Source organism: Beauveria bassiana (genome assembly GCF_000280675.1).
Source record: "Beauveria bassiana ARSEF 2860 unplaced genomic scaffold BBA_S00006, whole genome shotgun sequence".
Taxonomy (NCBI): domain Eukaryota; kingdom Fungi; phylum Ascomycota; class Sordariomycetes; order Hypocreales; family Cordycipitaceae; genus Beauveria; species Beauveria bassiana.
In genome coordinates, this window is record NW_007930841.1 from 188,290 (window position 1) to 203,549 (window position 15,260).

The 15,260-nt window shown below is 53.9% G+C and overlaps 3 protein-coding genes across 3 annotated transcripts; 2 read left to right on the forward strand and 1 right to left on the reverse strand.

Moving 5' to 3' along the window:
- Positions 1-398: 398 nt before the first annotated feature.
- Positions 399-2,918, forward strand: BBA_02814 (Rad4 transglutaminase-like domain-containing protein; the record flags this gene model as incomplete). The annotated part of the gene is made up of 1 exon (XM_008597911.1): positions 399-2,918. The coding sequence occupies one exon, from the start codon at positions 399-401 to the stop codon at positions 2,916-2,918; it is 2,520 nt and encodes an 839-aa protein (XP_008596133.1).
- A 1,499-nt stretch (positions 2,919-4,417) lies between these two features.
- BBA_02815 (ABC transporter) lies at positions 4,418-9,787 on the forward strand (the record flags this gene model as incomplete). Its single annotated transcript, XM_008597912.1, has 1 exon — positions 4,418-9,787. One exon carries the CDS (start codon positions 4,418-4,420, stop codon positions 9,785-9,787), a length of 5,370 nt encoding a protein of 1,789 aa, XP_008596134.1.
- Positions 9,788-10,522: 735 nt separating this feature from the next.
- Positions 10,523-14,779, reverse strand: BBA_02816 (putative phytochrome-like histidine kinase PHY1p; the record flags this gene model as incomplete). Its single annotated transcript, XM_008597913.1, has 2 exons — positions 10,523-10,858; positions 10,910-14,779. 2 exons carry the CDS (start codon positions 14,777-14,779, stop codon positions 10,523-10,525), a joined length of 4,206 nt encoding a protein of 1,401 aa, XP_008596135.1.
- Between the last annotated feature and the right edge of the window lie 481 nt (positions 14,780-15,260).

The window sequence follows — 15,260 nt, forward strand, 5'->3', positions numbered from 1 at the left end:
CTTTCCTTTTCGTTGTCAGACTCTTATGACGTGCTAGTTCCTTCTAAAACCTTCTAAATGGCATTTGCAGCCATTTGCAGGCTTGACAAACCTTTTTTTCTATCGGTCAGATTTTGCGGCAGAGCTAGACAGTTTTCTGTTTGAAAATGTCAGTATACTACCAATCAAAAAAAAAAAAAAACAATCAAGTCCGTTTTATTTGCTGCATGAATCTTTCGTCAGCCTAGAACATGAAAGCGGCACACGTGATTTCGTGCCCAAACTTTACACGCTATGACGCACTTTGGCGTGCGACGTGAGGAGCTCCAGACGAGCCGCCAATTCTTGTGCCAGCCCGTAATTTGGCGGATACTTTAGTCTGCGATGCGCAACGTTCCCAGCTGTGCGAACATGTAGAAATGGTCGGAAGAAAGCGGCGATCAAATGCAACCGGTCGTCGAGGAAGCAGTAATGCCGTCGCTGTCGCAGGGAGGGGTGCTTCAAGCATCTATCGCGAGATGCTTGCTGAAGCCGGCATAGAGGGATCTGCACCTCGAGACAGAATCAGTGGTGAACCTCCGCTAAAACGACGGCGTGCCGGTAAACAAGGTCCTAGTGAGGAGCCACAAGCAGGAAGCGATACGGTCGCCGCCATCCAAGAGTCATCAGACGACGAAGACGAAAACGTCGAGTTCTATGATGTGCCTTTACCACCTGCGCAGGTACAAACAATCGAACGAGATTCAGAAGACGACAGCGACGAGGATGAAGAAGACTTGGTGTTCCAGGACGTCGATCTTGTCGCCGCGCTGGAAAAGGGCAAGGACATCGCATCGTCGGTCGCTGAGCCGAGGGCACAAGACCTCGAGCTCAACTTGACGGCCCAAAAAGCCGCAAACGCGGCGAGCAAGCGCAATGCCGAACGTCGCAAACCTATAACAAAGGAAGAGCGAGACCGGCGGCTCAACGTGCACAAGATGCACCTGCTGTGCCTGCTCTCGCACGTTGCACGACGAAATCACTGGTGCAACGACGAGCAGGTGCAGGACGCGCTGCGGCCGCACCTGAGCGGCAAGACGATCGACTACCTCACGCCGGGATCCCATCTTTCGCAGTTTGGCCAGACCGAGAGCTTCAAGACGGGCCTCAAGCAAGCGGCCGACATGTGGCGCGCCAAGTTTGAGGTGACGGAGCGGGGGCTGCGGCGCGCGCGCTGGGCCGAGGACGCGGCGCAGCTGGAGCAGTACCAGCTCCCCGACCATCCGGAGACGTGCACCGACAGGCAGGATTTTGGCCACGCGGCAAAGACGCTGCAAGGCTCGCGCGATGTGGGCGCCCAGCTGTACTGCGCGCTGCTGCGGGGTGTGGGCGTCAAGGCTAGGCTCGTGTGCTCGCTGCAGCCGCTGGCGTTTGGCAACGGAGCGCCGACGCTACCTAGGGTGGCGCCGGCAAAGACGCCGGCCAAGACGTCGATTACGACACAGCGGGCGGAGGAAGCGCGCTCTCAGGTTGCTCAGTACAAAGAAATGGCGGCCGCGACGGCTCAGACCAGCTCGACGAGGCCGACGGCACGACGGCGGCTTGGACATCCAAGTGCTGCCAGTCTTAATTTTGAGCCTAAGCCGTCACCGTCACTTACGAAACCGCAAAAGAGCTTTGCGACGCCGGTGCGGCTTCGAGAGTCTGCGCATCCCGTCTACTGGGTGGAAGTGCTGGATACGGGCCATCAAAAATGGCAGCCAGCGGATCCGGTAGTCACGCATACGTTCTGGAAGACGAAAACTCTGGAGCCATCTATTACGGATAGGGAAAACTGCATGAGTTATGTGGTCGCATTTGACGAGGATGGCACGGCACGCGATGTTACAGTCCGATATGCAAAGGCGTATACGGCAAAGACGAGGCGCATCCGGGTCGACGGGACTGATGACAATGGCTGGTGGCGGAGAGCGATGCGACCATTTACTAGGCGGCGCCCGACGACCCTCGACCAGATTGAAAACGCGGAGCTGGCAGGGGTGGAATCCAGAGAACCCATGCCTCGCAATGTACAAGACTTTAAAGATCACCCGGTGTTCGCGCTGCAACGACATTTACGGCGCCACGAAGTACTTGTGCCGACAGCGATGCCATCTGGCACTGTGAGCTCCGGCAACAAGGGCCCGCTGGAGAAAATATATCGAAGACGGGATGTGCGGATCGCCAGAACCGCTGACAAATGGTTCCGGATGGGACGTCAAGTGCTGCCCAACGAGATCCCCGCAAAATGGCTACCCAAAATTAAACGAACAAGGCCGAGAAATGAATCGCTCGACGACGACGCGCGCGCAGAACAGGACGCGCAAGACGCGGCTGGCGTACCAATTTACACGGAAGACCAAACAGAGCTTTACACGCCCGATCCGGTGCGCAACGGCCGAGTGCCCAAGAACAAGTTTGGCAACGTCGAGGTCTACGTGCCGAGCATGATTCCCCGCGGCGGCAGGCACATTGTGCATGACTTGGCGGCGCACGCGGCCAAGCTGGTGGGCGTGGACTATGCGCCGGCGCTGACGGGTTTCGAGTTCAAGGGCCGACAGGGCACGGCGGTTCTCAAGGGCATCGTGGTCGCGGAGGAGTATGGTCCCGCGATTGAGGCTGTGCTCGCGGGGCTGGAGAATGTGGAACAAGAGCAGGAGGAGGAGCGCAAGAGGCTCGTGGCGCTGAAGATGTGGCGACGACTGCTGATGGGATTGCGCATAAGGGAGAGGATATGGAGTGGCGTGGATGAGGAGGAGAGACGGGCCGCGGAGGAGGAAGCTGACCGGGTTCTGGAGGAGGCGGATGCGGTTGAGGAGGGGGAGGAGGTGGCGGGTCAGAGTGATGTTACGGAGGAGTTTGATATGGTGGTGGATGGAGATGAAACCGAGGAATACGGTGGTGGATTTCTTGTAGATTGATTACGGTGTTTATTTCTGAAATGTCTGATGAAAATGATATGCGTAACTAATAATCGTCGATTTGGTGATTTGATTGCTGACCAAGGATGCCGTGTGGCGGTGTCGGCCGCCACGTACCAGTAATTATAGATTGAGCGCAAGTAATGGCGATTCATTTACGGAGTGCTCGGCCCCGAAGGGTAACATGTTGATCTTGAGTAGGCTGGGACCCCCCTGAAAACAGGCTGAAGTTTGGCGATATTTGATGATATTAATGGCATGGTAGTTATTATCGGTCGGTGCTCGGAAAGTTGACGTGGCCGACCCGAGCCTTGGCGGGGCGCTAACTAGTAATTACCTAGTTGAGTTTTTTCTTTATTTACCTCTGATAGGATGGCAGCTATTAGTCCGTATTTACGGCGCAATTGTTCTTTGTTCGTGGTTTCTTACGGGCCGTACCCAGTTGCCGATTGCCTAGAATGAATCGCGTGTATGTCGCATTTCACATGTTGTTCCGTGACCGCTAGTCTTTGCGAGTCGAGAACAACATGTCAATAAAGGTAGCGTGTATACTACGAGTAAGGACTCGACGCAAAATTTTTCTAGGACAAACGTAATCGTCATAGTAAAGTGTCTGGATTCTCTGGGTGCGCACGCCGTGGGCTGGGCTCGCAGATGGAAGTCGGCGAGACATGTTGTGAGCCAATGACGATGCCGAGTCTAGTTAGAGCATGTTTGCCCTGTAAAGCTCTAATTGATAGCTGTGCCGGAATTGGCTCTCATCCAAACTCTCGCCACAACGACGGCTTCTTTCAAGCAATGGTTCTTGATTTTAAGAATTGGTTCTTTATTCCAACATGATTGCTCTATTCGGGAACCGATTCTTTATTCGAGAAATGGTTCTTCATTCGAGGAATGATTCAGAGCAGAGTACGGAGTAGGGCGTTGGCACCCAGCAGGCAGCATGACAACGAAACAATGACAGCGCCTTGTCAACTGCAGCTAATGAATGGTTGCGTCATCACTGTCAGCACCACTGACCGGCGACCGGGCGTGGCTGTTTCCACTGAAAATATTTAGTCTGGCAACTACTATCTATAATAGCGCCTCACATTGTCGGAGCACACAAAGCTAACAATGGATTCATTTTCCCCGGCCGTGTTCGTTGAGTTTGCGCGGATCGATAACTTTAATCCCTTATTTTCCTTGCATTCTTTATTTTCCCTTCATCCCCTTGCAACTTTTCCTTTTCTTCCAATTCTGGAAGAAATCTGGAAATCCCACGGGTCGTTGCGACTCTGGCCAACACCCTCCAAAGGCCAACAATCTCGGGACGATTCCGCATCACCAAAGCAAACGCCAGCTTCAATTTCGGAATACCACAGCTTCTATCGCTCGCTACCTGTCTTACTTTCACTCAGTTGTCTTCAGCGCTGATACCGCCTCCTCATTCCCTTTTTCGATGCTCTGATAAAACCGGCCAGCTTCAACGCCGCCGCGTCCCCTCCGTTTGCCTCGCCATGGCACTCAAACGACAGATATGGACGCTGATGCGCAAGAACTTTCGCTGCCTCGTCTTGAGGCACTACCTCATCCTCACCGCCATGGCCCTCCTCGTCCCGATCGTCCTCTCCCTCTTCTTCAGCAGTGCCCGGAATCTCTTTGTCCCGCCCGCGACGTTTGGCATTGGCGACGTGCGGCCACTAATGCCCATCAAGGATGCCCTGCAGCGCGGCAGCGACGCCGGCCGCACCAAGCTCGTCCTCGTCAACAATGGTCACGCTGGCGGTAACATTGACAAGGTGCTCAACGACGTTGCTAATATCGTGCAGAATGCCAATGCGGGCGTCACCATTGTTCGCGTCAGCAACGAGAAGGAAATCCCCGGCCAGTGTCGCAGCACCCTCCGCGGTGTCACGGCCTGCTTCAATGCCATCATATTTCGCTCCTCGCCTGACGAGGGCAATGGTGCCATTTGGAACTACACCATCCGTACAGACGCCGCCTTTTACCAAGAACCAATGAGAATCCGCGTCGACAAGGGCGACAACGTTGAGCAGATATACATGATTCCTACCCAGCACATGGTTGACCGAGCCATTGCCAAGATTGCGAACCCTAGCCAGCAGGATCCTCTCGCATCCGTCCAGGAAAAAGCATTTACAAGTCACACTGGCGAGGAGCGCCTCGCTCAGACACGCCGACTCTATCACAAGTCAATCATCAACTTTATGGGCGTCGCCTTCATCACCACCATCCTCTGGATCTCGTATCACTTGACCGGCTATATCGCCACTGAGAGGGAAACCGGAATGTCCCAGCTCATCGACGCCATGATGCCCGTCCGCAAGCCTTGGATGGCCATGTTTGTCAGGCTGCTGGCTCATCATTGGTCCTTTTCCCTCCTCTACGCTCCAGGCTGGCTCGCTGGCTCCTTCATAATTCGTCATGGTGTCTACACGAATACTAGCTACGTCATTCTCATCGTTCTCCACATTCTTGCCGGTCTTGCCTTTGCTTCCATGTCAATTATGATTGCTTGCTTCTTCAAAAAGGCCCAGCTGAGCGGCATCGCTGCAACCCTGTCTATGCTGCTTCTAGGTATTCTCGCCCAGGCGCTGACAAAACCTGGTACCGGAGTCGTTACTTCTCTTTCCGTTCTCTTTGCTCCCTGCGCCTATGTATTTGCCATCATCCACATGTCCTGGTTCGAGAGATATGGTAAACCGGCCAGCCTCACCTCCATCCAACCCCAGGCTGACTTTCAGCTGCCCGGCATCTTCTTTTGGATCATGCTTACGATTCAAATCTTCGCATATTTCCTCATTGGAGCCGCCTTTGAGTACTACCTCCATGGCACATCAACCGAGGGGCGCAAAATCACAAACAATACTGCTTCTATGCCGGACGACGCTGTGCAGCTACGTGGCTTTACCAAGATCTACCATCCCGGCCTCTTTTCTCGCCTCTTTTCTCGCCACTTCTCTCGCCTCTTTTCGTTGACCTCCAAAAACTCGACCGAGTCTGTTCTTGCCGTTGACAAACTGAGCCTCAACGTCGGCCGCGGCCAAATTGTTTGTCTTCTCGGTGCGAATGGCAGCGGCAAAAGCACCACTTTGGATGCCATTGCCGGCCTTCACAGGCTCACAAGCGGCTCTATTACCATTGATGGCACAGGTGGCCTGGGTATTGCGCCACAAAAGAACGTTTTGTGGGATGATCTCAATGTCACCGAGCATTTGCGCATTTTCAACCAACTGAAATCACCCAAAAACCCCGCCAGCAAGGCCGAAATTGACAAGTTGATCGAGGCTATCGACCTTGGGTCGAAGCGCAAAGCTCTTGCGAAGACTCTCTCTGGTGGCCAAAAGCGCAAGCTGCAGCTGGGTATGATGTTGACTGGTGGCAGTGCAGTCTGCTGCGTCGACGAAGTCAGCAGTGGCATCGACCCCTTGTCGCGGCGCAAACTTTGGGACATTCTCCTCGCTGAGCGCGGAAAGCGCACCATGATCCTCACTACACACTTCCTCGACGAAGCTGACCTGCTTGCCGACCATATTGCCATCCTTTCCAAGGGAACGCTGCGGGCAGAGGGCTCGTCTGTTGAGCTCAAGGACAAGCTCGGTGGTGGATATCGAGTCATGATCCACAAGTCTGCCACGACAAATTCATTACCCAATGTGGAGGGCGTCAAGAAGACGGACGCCTTTGACCAGGTAACATATGTCTCTCCATCTTCTAGCCTTGCTGCTGCAGTCATCAAGAAACTTGAAGATGCTCAGGGCTCTGATTACCGATTCTCCAGTCCTACCATCGAGGACGTCTTCTTACAAGTGGCGGAAGAAATCAAGGATGAAGAAGCATTCCGAACTGATCAACAGTCTACGGAGAAGAAACAAGCTACGGAAAAGAAACAACCTACTGAAAAGAAACAGCCTACGGAAAAGAAACAACCTACTGAAACGACCCATGATATAGACGACATATCCCAAAACGAACAGCAGCCGCAAGGGTTGCAGCTCATGGACGGAAAGCAGGTTGGCTATCTGCGCCAGACATATATCATGTTTGCCAAGCGCATCATAGTCCTCAAGCGCAACTGGCCCACCTATGCGATTGCATTTGGCATTCCTATACTTGCTGCTGGTCTCACGAGCCTCTTTGTTAGCAACGGGACACTGCAGGGTTGTGCCCCTGAAGACCAGGTCTCAAATCACGGCACCGAAGATGCATTCGGCCAGATTTTAGACACGGGCGGCGACCGACTGACCTTTCTTGCCGGACCACGCTCCAAGGTATCTCTCACCAACCTTGCGAGACTGTTTAGGCCCATCTTGAATGGGTCCACGGATGGTGCCGCTGCCGGTTCCGTATTCCTCACCCGACTGAGGCTTGTTGACACCTTTGACGACTATACCAACTACATCACGAACAACCCCAGAAACGTCACCATGGGGTTTTGGTTGGGCGATGCTAACAGCAAGCCAACGTTTGCATGGGTTGCAAACCTGTTCATCACTAGTTCGATCCTCTCGCAGCAGCTCCTCGACGTGTTACAGACAAACACATCCATAGCGACAACCTGGTCGGCCTTTGACACACCATTCAATCCCAGTATCGGCAATGCGCTCAACCTGGTTATTTACATGTGTATTGCTCTTGCAGTGTACCCGGCATTCTTCGCGCTCTACCCCAGCAATGAGCGCCGGCGCTTTGTTCGAGCTCTGCAGTACTCTAATGGTGTGCGTCCTCTGCCTCTTTGGCTGGCGTACTTGGTATTCGATTTCATCGTGGCCCTCGTTAGCTCTGCCATTGGAACTGGCATATGGGCGGCGCTGTCGAAAGTCTGGTACAACATTGACTACGTTTTTGTCGTCTTGTTCCTCTACGGACTTTGCTCCATCATCTTCTCCTACATCATCTCGCTCTTTGCCAAATCGCAACTAGGTGCATTTGCTTGGTCCGCCGTTGTGCAAGCGATTTTCATGTTGGTTTACCTCATTATCTATGTCTGCGTCTTGACGTACGTGGACGCTTCAAAAATTGACAATGCGCTGCGTCTGTCGTATTTCCTCCTTGCGCTTTTCTCACCGATTATTTCCGCCACTCGCGCGCTCTTTATCGCCACGAACCTGTTCTCCATTTCTTGCGACGGCAATGAGCTCTCGCGGAGCCCGCAGGGTCTGAAGTACTACGGCGGTCCCATCCTCTACCTCATTGTGCAGTCCATCGGCTTGTTCCTCATGCTGCTATGGCTGGACAGCGGCTCCCCCCTTTCATGGCTGCCCCCAATCTTTTCCCGCAGTCGGCCGACCAAGGACCTCGAATTAGTGGACCAAGACGTCCTCGATGAGCAGGAGCGCCTTAGCGGCCCAGGTGCTCAAGGAGACGGCTTACGCGTCTACCATCTGACCAAATCCTTTGGCAAGAACACCGCCGTCGACAACGTCAGCTTTGGCATCAGACACGGGGAGGTCTTTGCGCTTCTCGGGCCCAACGGTGCCGGCAAATCCACCACTATCTCCGTCATCCGCGGCGACCTGAAGCCCAGCCGCAACGGCGGCGACGTCTTCATCGAGGATGTGTCTGTGACTAAGAGCTTGGCGCTCGCGCGTACCAACCTGGGCGTGTGCCCGCAAGTCGACGCGCTCGACGCGATGACGGTGCGCGAGCACCTCGAGTTTTACGCGCGCGTCCGCGGCATCCCCGACATCGAGCACAACGTCTCGGCGATCATGGCGGCCGTCGGTCTCAGTGCCTTTGAGACTCGCATGGCGCACAATCTTTCGGGCGGCAACAAGCGCAAGCTGAGCCTCGGCATCGCGCTCATGGGCAACCCGGCCGTGGTGCTTCTCGACGAGCCCTCATCGGGCCTCGACGCCGCCGCCAAGCGCGTCATGTGGAAGACGCTCGCCGCCACGTCCCGCGGCCGCTCCATCCTCCTCACCACCCACTCGATGGAAGAAGCTGACGCGCTCGCCGGCCGCGCTGGCATCCTCGCCGGTCGCATGCGCGCCCTCGGTACCCCCGATGAGCTGCGCCACCGCTTCGGCGACCTGATTTACGTTCACCTCGTCGCCGCCTCGGCTCCACGCACTCCGGAGGCGGAAATGGACACCATCATCGCCTGGGTCCGCCGCACGCTGCCGTCTGCTCAAGTCGATGACAAGACGTATCACGGGCAGCTGCGCTTCACCGTGCGTGCGCGCGACGTCCTTGACCGTACCGGTCGTCCCCCGCCGCCCACTCGGGTTCGCAACGAAAGCGAGGACACGGCCACCGCGCCGCCGCACGACAGTGGGTCCGCCGATAGCGAGTCCGCGACGCCGTGCGACAGCGGGGTCACCGGCAGCGAGTCCGTGACGCCTCACGACAGCGAGTCCGTGACGCCACACGACCGCGAGTCCGTGACGCCACACGACAGCGAGTCTGGAACGCCTCACGACAGCGAGTCCGGAAAGCCTGACGATAGCGAGTCCGTGACGCCACACGACAGCGAGTCCGGAATGCCTCACGACAGCGGGACCACCGGCAGCAAGTCCGTGACGCCTCACGACAGCGGGGCCACCGGCAGCGAGTCCATGACGCCTCACGACAGCGGGGCCACCGGCAGCGAGTCCGTGACGCCACACGACAGCGAGTCCGGAACGCCTCACGACAGCGGTGACAGCGGGTCCGTGACGCCTCGCAACAGCGGGTCCGCGACGGCGCACGATAGCGGCTCCGCGACGCCGCGCAACAGCGGATCGGCGGTCGGCAGCCTCGTCGTCTTGCTCGAGGAGAATAGAGCGCAGCTCGGCATCAGCAATTACAGCGTGGCGCCAACGGGTCTGGATCAGGTCTTCCTGTCCATTGTCGGGCAGCACAATGTGCAGGAAGAGAATGCGTAAAATATTTGTACAGATTCCCCCCTGTCTTTTTCATTGTCCTTTGATTTCTTTTTGCTCGGAGGCGTGTCTTTGTTATTTTGATATCTTGAACAGGACGGCGTGACATCTGGCCACATAATTCTTATTTTATTTTTCCTTGTATTCAGCGTCATAATTTTTCACCCAACACAATCGCCAGATGATTGCAAAAAGCTATACCGATACGCGATACTCAAGCGTTCATGGATTTCCATGTGACAATGTGCATGTTTAAATGCCATTTCTTTTCCTTGAATTCTTCTTCCCCGGATATAATCTGTGCGTGTAATGAGATTATGATAGTACAAACAACCAACAAATGGGAATCTTCGTGTGCGTCCCGAAATATGCCTGCCCCCTGATGAGAAGACTCGATTCGCCCGGCGAATCAGTCTAGGTAAAGAGAAAAAAAAAAGAAGCGTCATCATGTACATTTATGCGTGACCCCATGCAATTTTTCCCTTCCTCGTTGTATGCTTTCCAAAAAAATGATTAGACATTCCCACAATGACGACAAAAAGAATTCGCTCTCGGCCGTAGCTTCCACTCGCCCCTTATTGGCAAAAGCCAAAATCATGAAACCCCAAAGACGCCGTTAACCCGTGTGTTTTTCTCTCTCGTGCGCTCGATATCGCGTTTTCTACGCGTGTCATCTTCTATTTGCCCCTTGTCATGGGCGAAAATAGATTTCCTTGAAAAGAAGTTCTGTCAAAGCTGTCATGAACTGCTCTGCGCTTCCTCCGATAGCCGGGCTGAGAACCAGCCACCTGATTCCCATTGCCCAGGCACGTACACGCTCGCGTTTCGAGCCAGATCGTTGTGTATACCTCCCATCAAGACACTGAGACGTTTAAAGTCAATGGGCTTCAGGATCCAGGCATCAAAGCCTGCATCAATGTACATTTGCCGCTGCCCTTCGACCAAAGACGCGGAAACTGCAATGATTGGCACTCTTCCATTGCGCTTAGCCACGTCTGAATGACCTTCAATTTGAGACTCGTGTTCCATTGAGCGAATCATTTTCGTGCTTGTCAGTCCGTCCACAATAGGCATCTATCAAGGTTAGCATTGTCCATTAGCTTTGCTATTTTGACTCTAGCTCACCTGCATGTCCATGAGAATGATGTCCACCGTAGAAGCACAAGACTTGAAAAGTGCGGCGCAATCTTCGCCGTTGACAGCGTGAGTCACCATATGGCCAGCGCGCTCTAGACGTTTTCTAACAATCTTTAGGTTGATGGGATCGTCTTCTGCTATAAGGGCTCTCAAGGGAATCTCTTGCGCTACGCTGTCATTTCGTGGCCTTCCAAGTTGACTCCGATTTTCGGTAGGTTTCTCGTCTTGTCTCGTTGTGTTTGTCTTTAAGCTGCTTTCATCGGGCATTTTGACTGCCTTGATGGGCGTCTTAGAATCCTTGACTGACACCGAACCTGATTCACTGTGTGATGTTGACATCAAGTCGCCCTGCTTGGTTAGCTCGGGTGACGCAGGGCCGGCTGACAAGCCAGACAAAGAGGTAGACAAGTTGGTGCTACCCTTGGAGTGTCGCCTAGGAGTGAAATATTCAGTCTCCTTGTTTGCTCCAATCAGTGGTGTCTGAATAGCGTCAATAAGACGATCTGTGTCGCTTCTGACGCTTTCGTAGCTTCCGCGACTACGTTGGCTGCCACTGCGGCGATCGTCACTACCGATGCTTGTTTCTCTCAGTGTAGGAACCTTTGAGCCTGATCCTCTTTGCACCAAAGTGATCTCGCCTTCCGGTCTCTTCGATTCGCGCTGTGACGCTCTCCTAACATTGTGCCCGGACGATACGCCTGATCCCGACGAATCAATCTCGCTGTCGGGCAGTTGGAAAGGAAGTTGTATGGTGAACCGAGAACCTTTTCCAACTTCAGAGGTCAATCTTAGCTGTCCATTCATATTCCGGACAGTCCTGCCGACGACGGCCAGGCCGAGTCCAAGAGTCCGCGATGAACCGGAATTGTATGTCGGATCAGGTGAGTCTCCTGAGTCGGAAAGTGTAGCGCTGACTTGCTCCAAATCCTGGAAGAGTGCATCGATTTGGCGAGAAGTCATTCCTGAGCCCGTATCTGTCACTTCAAACTCGATAGTTGCCTGCTTCTCTTCCAGGTCTGTGACTTGTATGCTAATCTTGACAGAGCCCTGCTGGGTATGCTTGACGGCATTTGCGGTAACGTTCGAAAGCGCCTGTCTCAGCTGGCGCGTATCTCCATGGACAAACTTGGGCAAGCCATCGTGCTGAGATACTTCGTATGAAAGGCCTTTTCTGTTGGCATCGATCTTGAATGGGTCCGTTGCCTCTTCAATGCAAGTCCTTAGATCAAAGACCTCGTCCTTGATGAGATCTTGGCCTTCTTCTGCTTTGGTGAGATCTAGAAGGTCATTGATGACATATATGAGCGACTTGGATGCAGAGTGAGATCTCACGAGATTATCTCTAGTCTCGCTATCGAGGCTACCTTCAAGTGCAATTTCGAGATAGTTGATGATGGCATTCAAAGGCGTTCGAACCTCGTGTGCAGAGTTGGCTAATAATAGCCGCGTGAGCTTTGTATTTTGTATCGCCGCTTCCTTTTGCCTCCAGATTTCAATGAACTTGCCGTATACGAGGCAAAGAACAGAGGCTGTCTCGACTTGCTCTTCGTCCCATTCGCGGCATTTCCCGATAACAGTTTCGTTCCAGACTTTGAAACTTGCTCGCGGTTCAAGATATGCAGCAGTTCCTTTTCGAATGTTCTTCTCGTACGGGTTTCCAGCCCATTGGACTTCTTTGACTTGGCCTTTACGGAAGAAGACAATAAAATCATTACCGCCAACGCTCAACGGAACATAGAGGAACCCGGCAATGTGATGAAATCCAGGAGCATATCGTAAATCGGGGAAATCGAGTCTTACGTCTTGCGAGGCCAGTACTGAGGTAAGCTTCCGCATACGCAAGTACTCAAGCAGCGCCAGTGCTTCTTGGCTATGTTCCAAGTTGCCCATTACTTTCGTCTCGTCTTTGATGGACAGCAAACCGCACTCAGCGTCAAAAAGTTTCAACAGGTCATCCGAGGATGCCACAATATAGCCTGATGGATTCTTGTCGGTAGGTGATGTGTTGATAAGTTTCCGAGCTTGAAGGCGGGAAGCGTAAGAAAGTCGTTCAATATTTCTTGACGCAGTTTCGCCGACGAGTCGGCATAATTTACGAACAGGGAACGACACTCTCATTCCGCGTTCGCCATAAGAATGGCAGGCTATCAGGCCCCAAAGCTCACTGAAAGCGTTGATGGAAATGGACATGGAAGACCGAACCTCCATATTTCCAAGATACTTGACATGGATAGGAGACATGGCTCGGAGATAGGCATGCGTCATGTCCAAAGGAACTTCCAGATCTTGTTGGGAACGGCAGACAATTCGCGATGTCGGCTGATCACGATCATAAAGCAGGCGTACTTTGTTCACTTTATACAGCTCACGGGCCTGACGGGGAATATCTGAAGCTGGAAAGTGCAGCCCCTTGTAGAGATCCAAAGTGTGAGAGGTATCTACCAATTCTGTAACAACTTTCCCGTTGAAAGTGGAGTCGAACTGGTAAATCATGATGCGATGAAAGCCGGTGAGTTCCTTGACGATGCCAACAAGGATCTTGAGGAACACTTCAAGAGAGGGTGCAGATGCTAGCTGCTCTTGCACCTGTGACAGGATGTCAAATACTTGCATGGCTCCTTGCTCGCCGCGCCGTTTACGCGCACTTCGAAGAATGCGTAGAGGTTTGCTGATGATCTCGGCAGCCTCGATAAGAGCTTGCTTGGACGGAGAACTTTCGAGGGTATCGGTTGGGGCATCGGGCGTAAGCTCGTTTGGTGGTCGTAGAGGATTGTCCAGATCATCATCCAGCTCAAACTCACAGATGATGAGGTCCGGATGAGCGGCGTTGATGTGGATAGCACACCAGAGTTTGACAGATTTGCCGATCTTCGGATGGCGTATAGAGATGCTGAGAATTTCAGGGCCATTGATGGCGGGATCAGCGTCCTCATCCTTGATGAAGTCAACGTGGTCGAGGAGATTGTCTTGTTGATCGTCTGTCAAGAGGTCGAGAAAGTTTGTTAAGCGAAATAGCGACCTAGGCGAGTAACCGAGAAAGCGTTTACAATTTTCGCTAACATAGCGGACGATAAAGTTGCCGTCAGTTTCTTCTTGCATGGCCAGCAGACATCCGAAGCTCTGGACGGCGCCGGGACTATGGATTGGTTCATCTTCGCACTGCTGAAGTATACCGTCTCTTCCTGTGATGATGGCGTGACCCTCTTGCGTTTCGACGTGGGTAAATCGAGTTGTGACGAGGGGGACGTCGACAGATGACTGGGTTTCGGAGATGTGCGAGGAGAGTTCTGTCTGGGCTTGCAGACCAGGTCGGCCCAAGACGCCCGATTCGACGTCGCTGCCAGCGTCGGATGCTGCGATGTCGAGCTCGATTGGGGTATTTGATGAGGCGAAGCGGGTGGTATCGGTGTGAGTGCTGGAGTTGAGCTCAACTGATGCGCGGGAGCGACCGCGACCGACAGGCGACATTGGGCTGGGCGAAGGGGGGACGGAACTTGGGCCGGTATCGACGGTGATAGTTCTGGATGGAGTCGACTGAGCGACGGGCGTTCCCATGGAACCTGGGTTGGAGGTGCGAGAAGCATGGTCATCAATGTCGGACCTCGAACTCGCCTTATCGACACTGACAACAGAGCGAATAGGGAAGACGAGATCGCTGACTTCGGTGAAAGCTGAGGGGTAGCTGATGTAGGACTCCGAGGCGACGCTGGGGGATGTGGCGGAATCGCGGCTAATGTCTGAGGGGGTGTGGGAGGCATCGCGAGTGGGTGAACTGGGTCGAGATGGGCGCTGAGGATGGTTGCGGGCAGCAATTTGGGATTGGGGCTCGTCGGGTCGATGGGGCTGCGGACTGCTCATTCTGAGAAGAGGCCGACTCGGCACAACGAGGCTAACAGCGACGAGTAGCGAAGAGGCATGCAAGGAGAAAAGTAATCGAAGGCCTGGAATCGGTGATCAAAAGCGTGCTGCTGAGTAGGCGCAGGTGGGGGGTGGCAAGGCAAGCGAGCGTGGTGTGCCAACTAGCGCATAGGTCGTATACGGCGGAGACGGCTAGCACGGTCAGCCAAGGCGCGGGCCCCGGCAAAGAATGAAAAGACGGCTACCTAGGTAGTTGCTAGTTTCTTAGGCGACGCGTTGGCAGGAGCTGGTATGAAGCGGGACACATGAAGATGGCGAGGCGAGGGGGAAGATGGATAAGCGACGAGATGAGGAGATGATGCCGTTTGGCATGTGGCGTTGGTAGTAACAGTGCCGCGCTGGTAGCTGCATGACCAAGGTGTCGAGTACCACAATGCACAATGCCCGTATGGAAATGCGCGCCACCAGCCAAGAGCCTCGA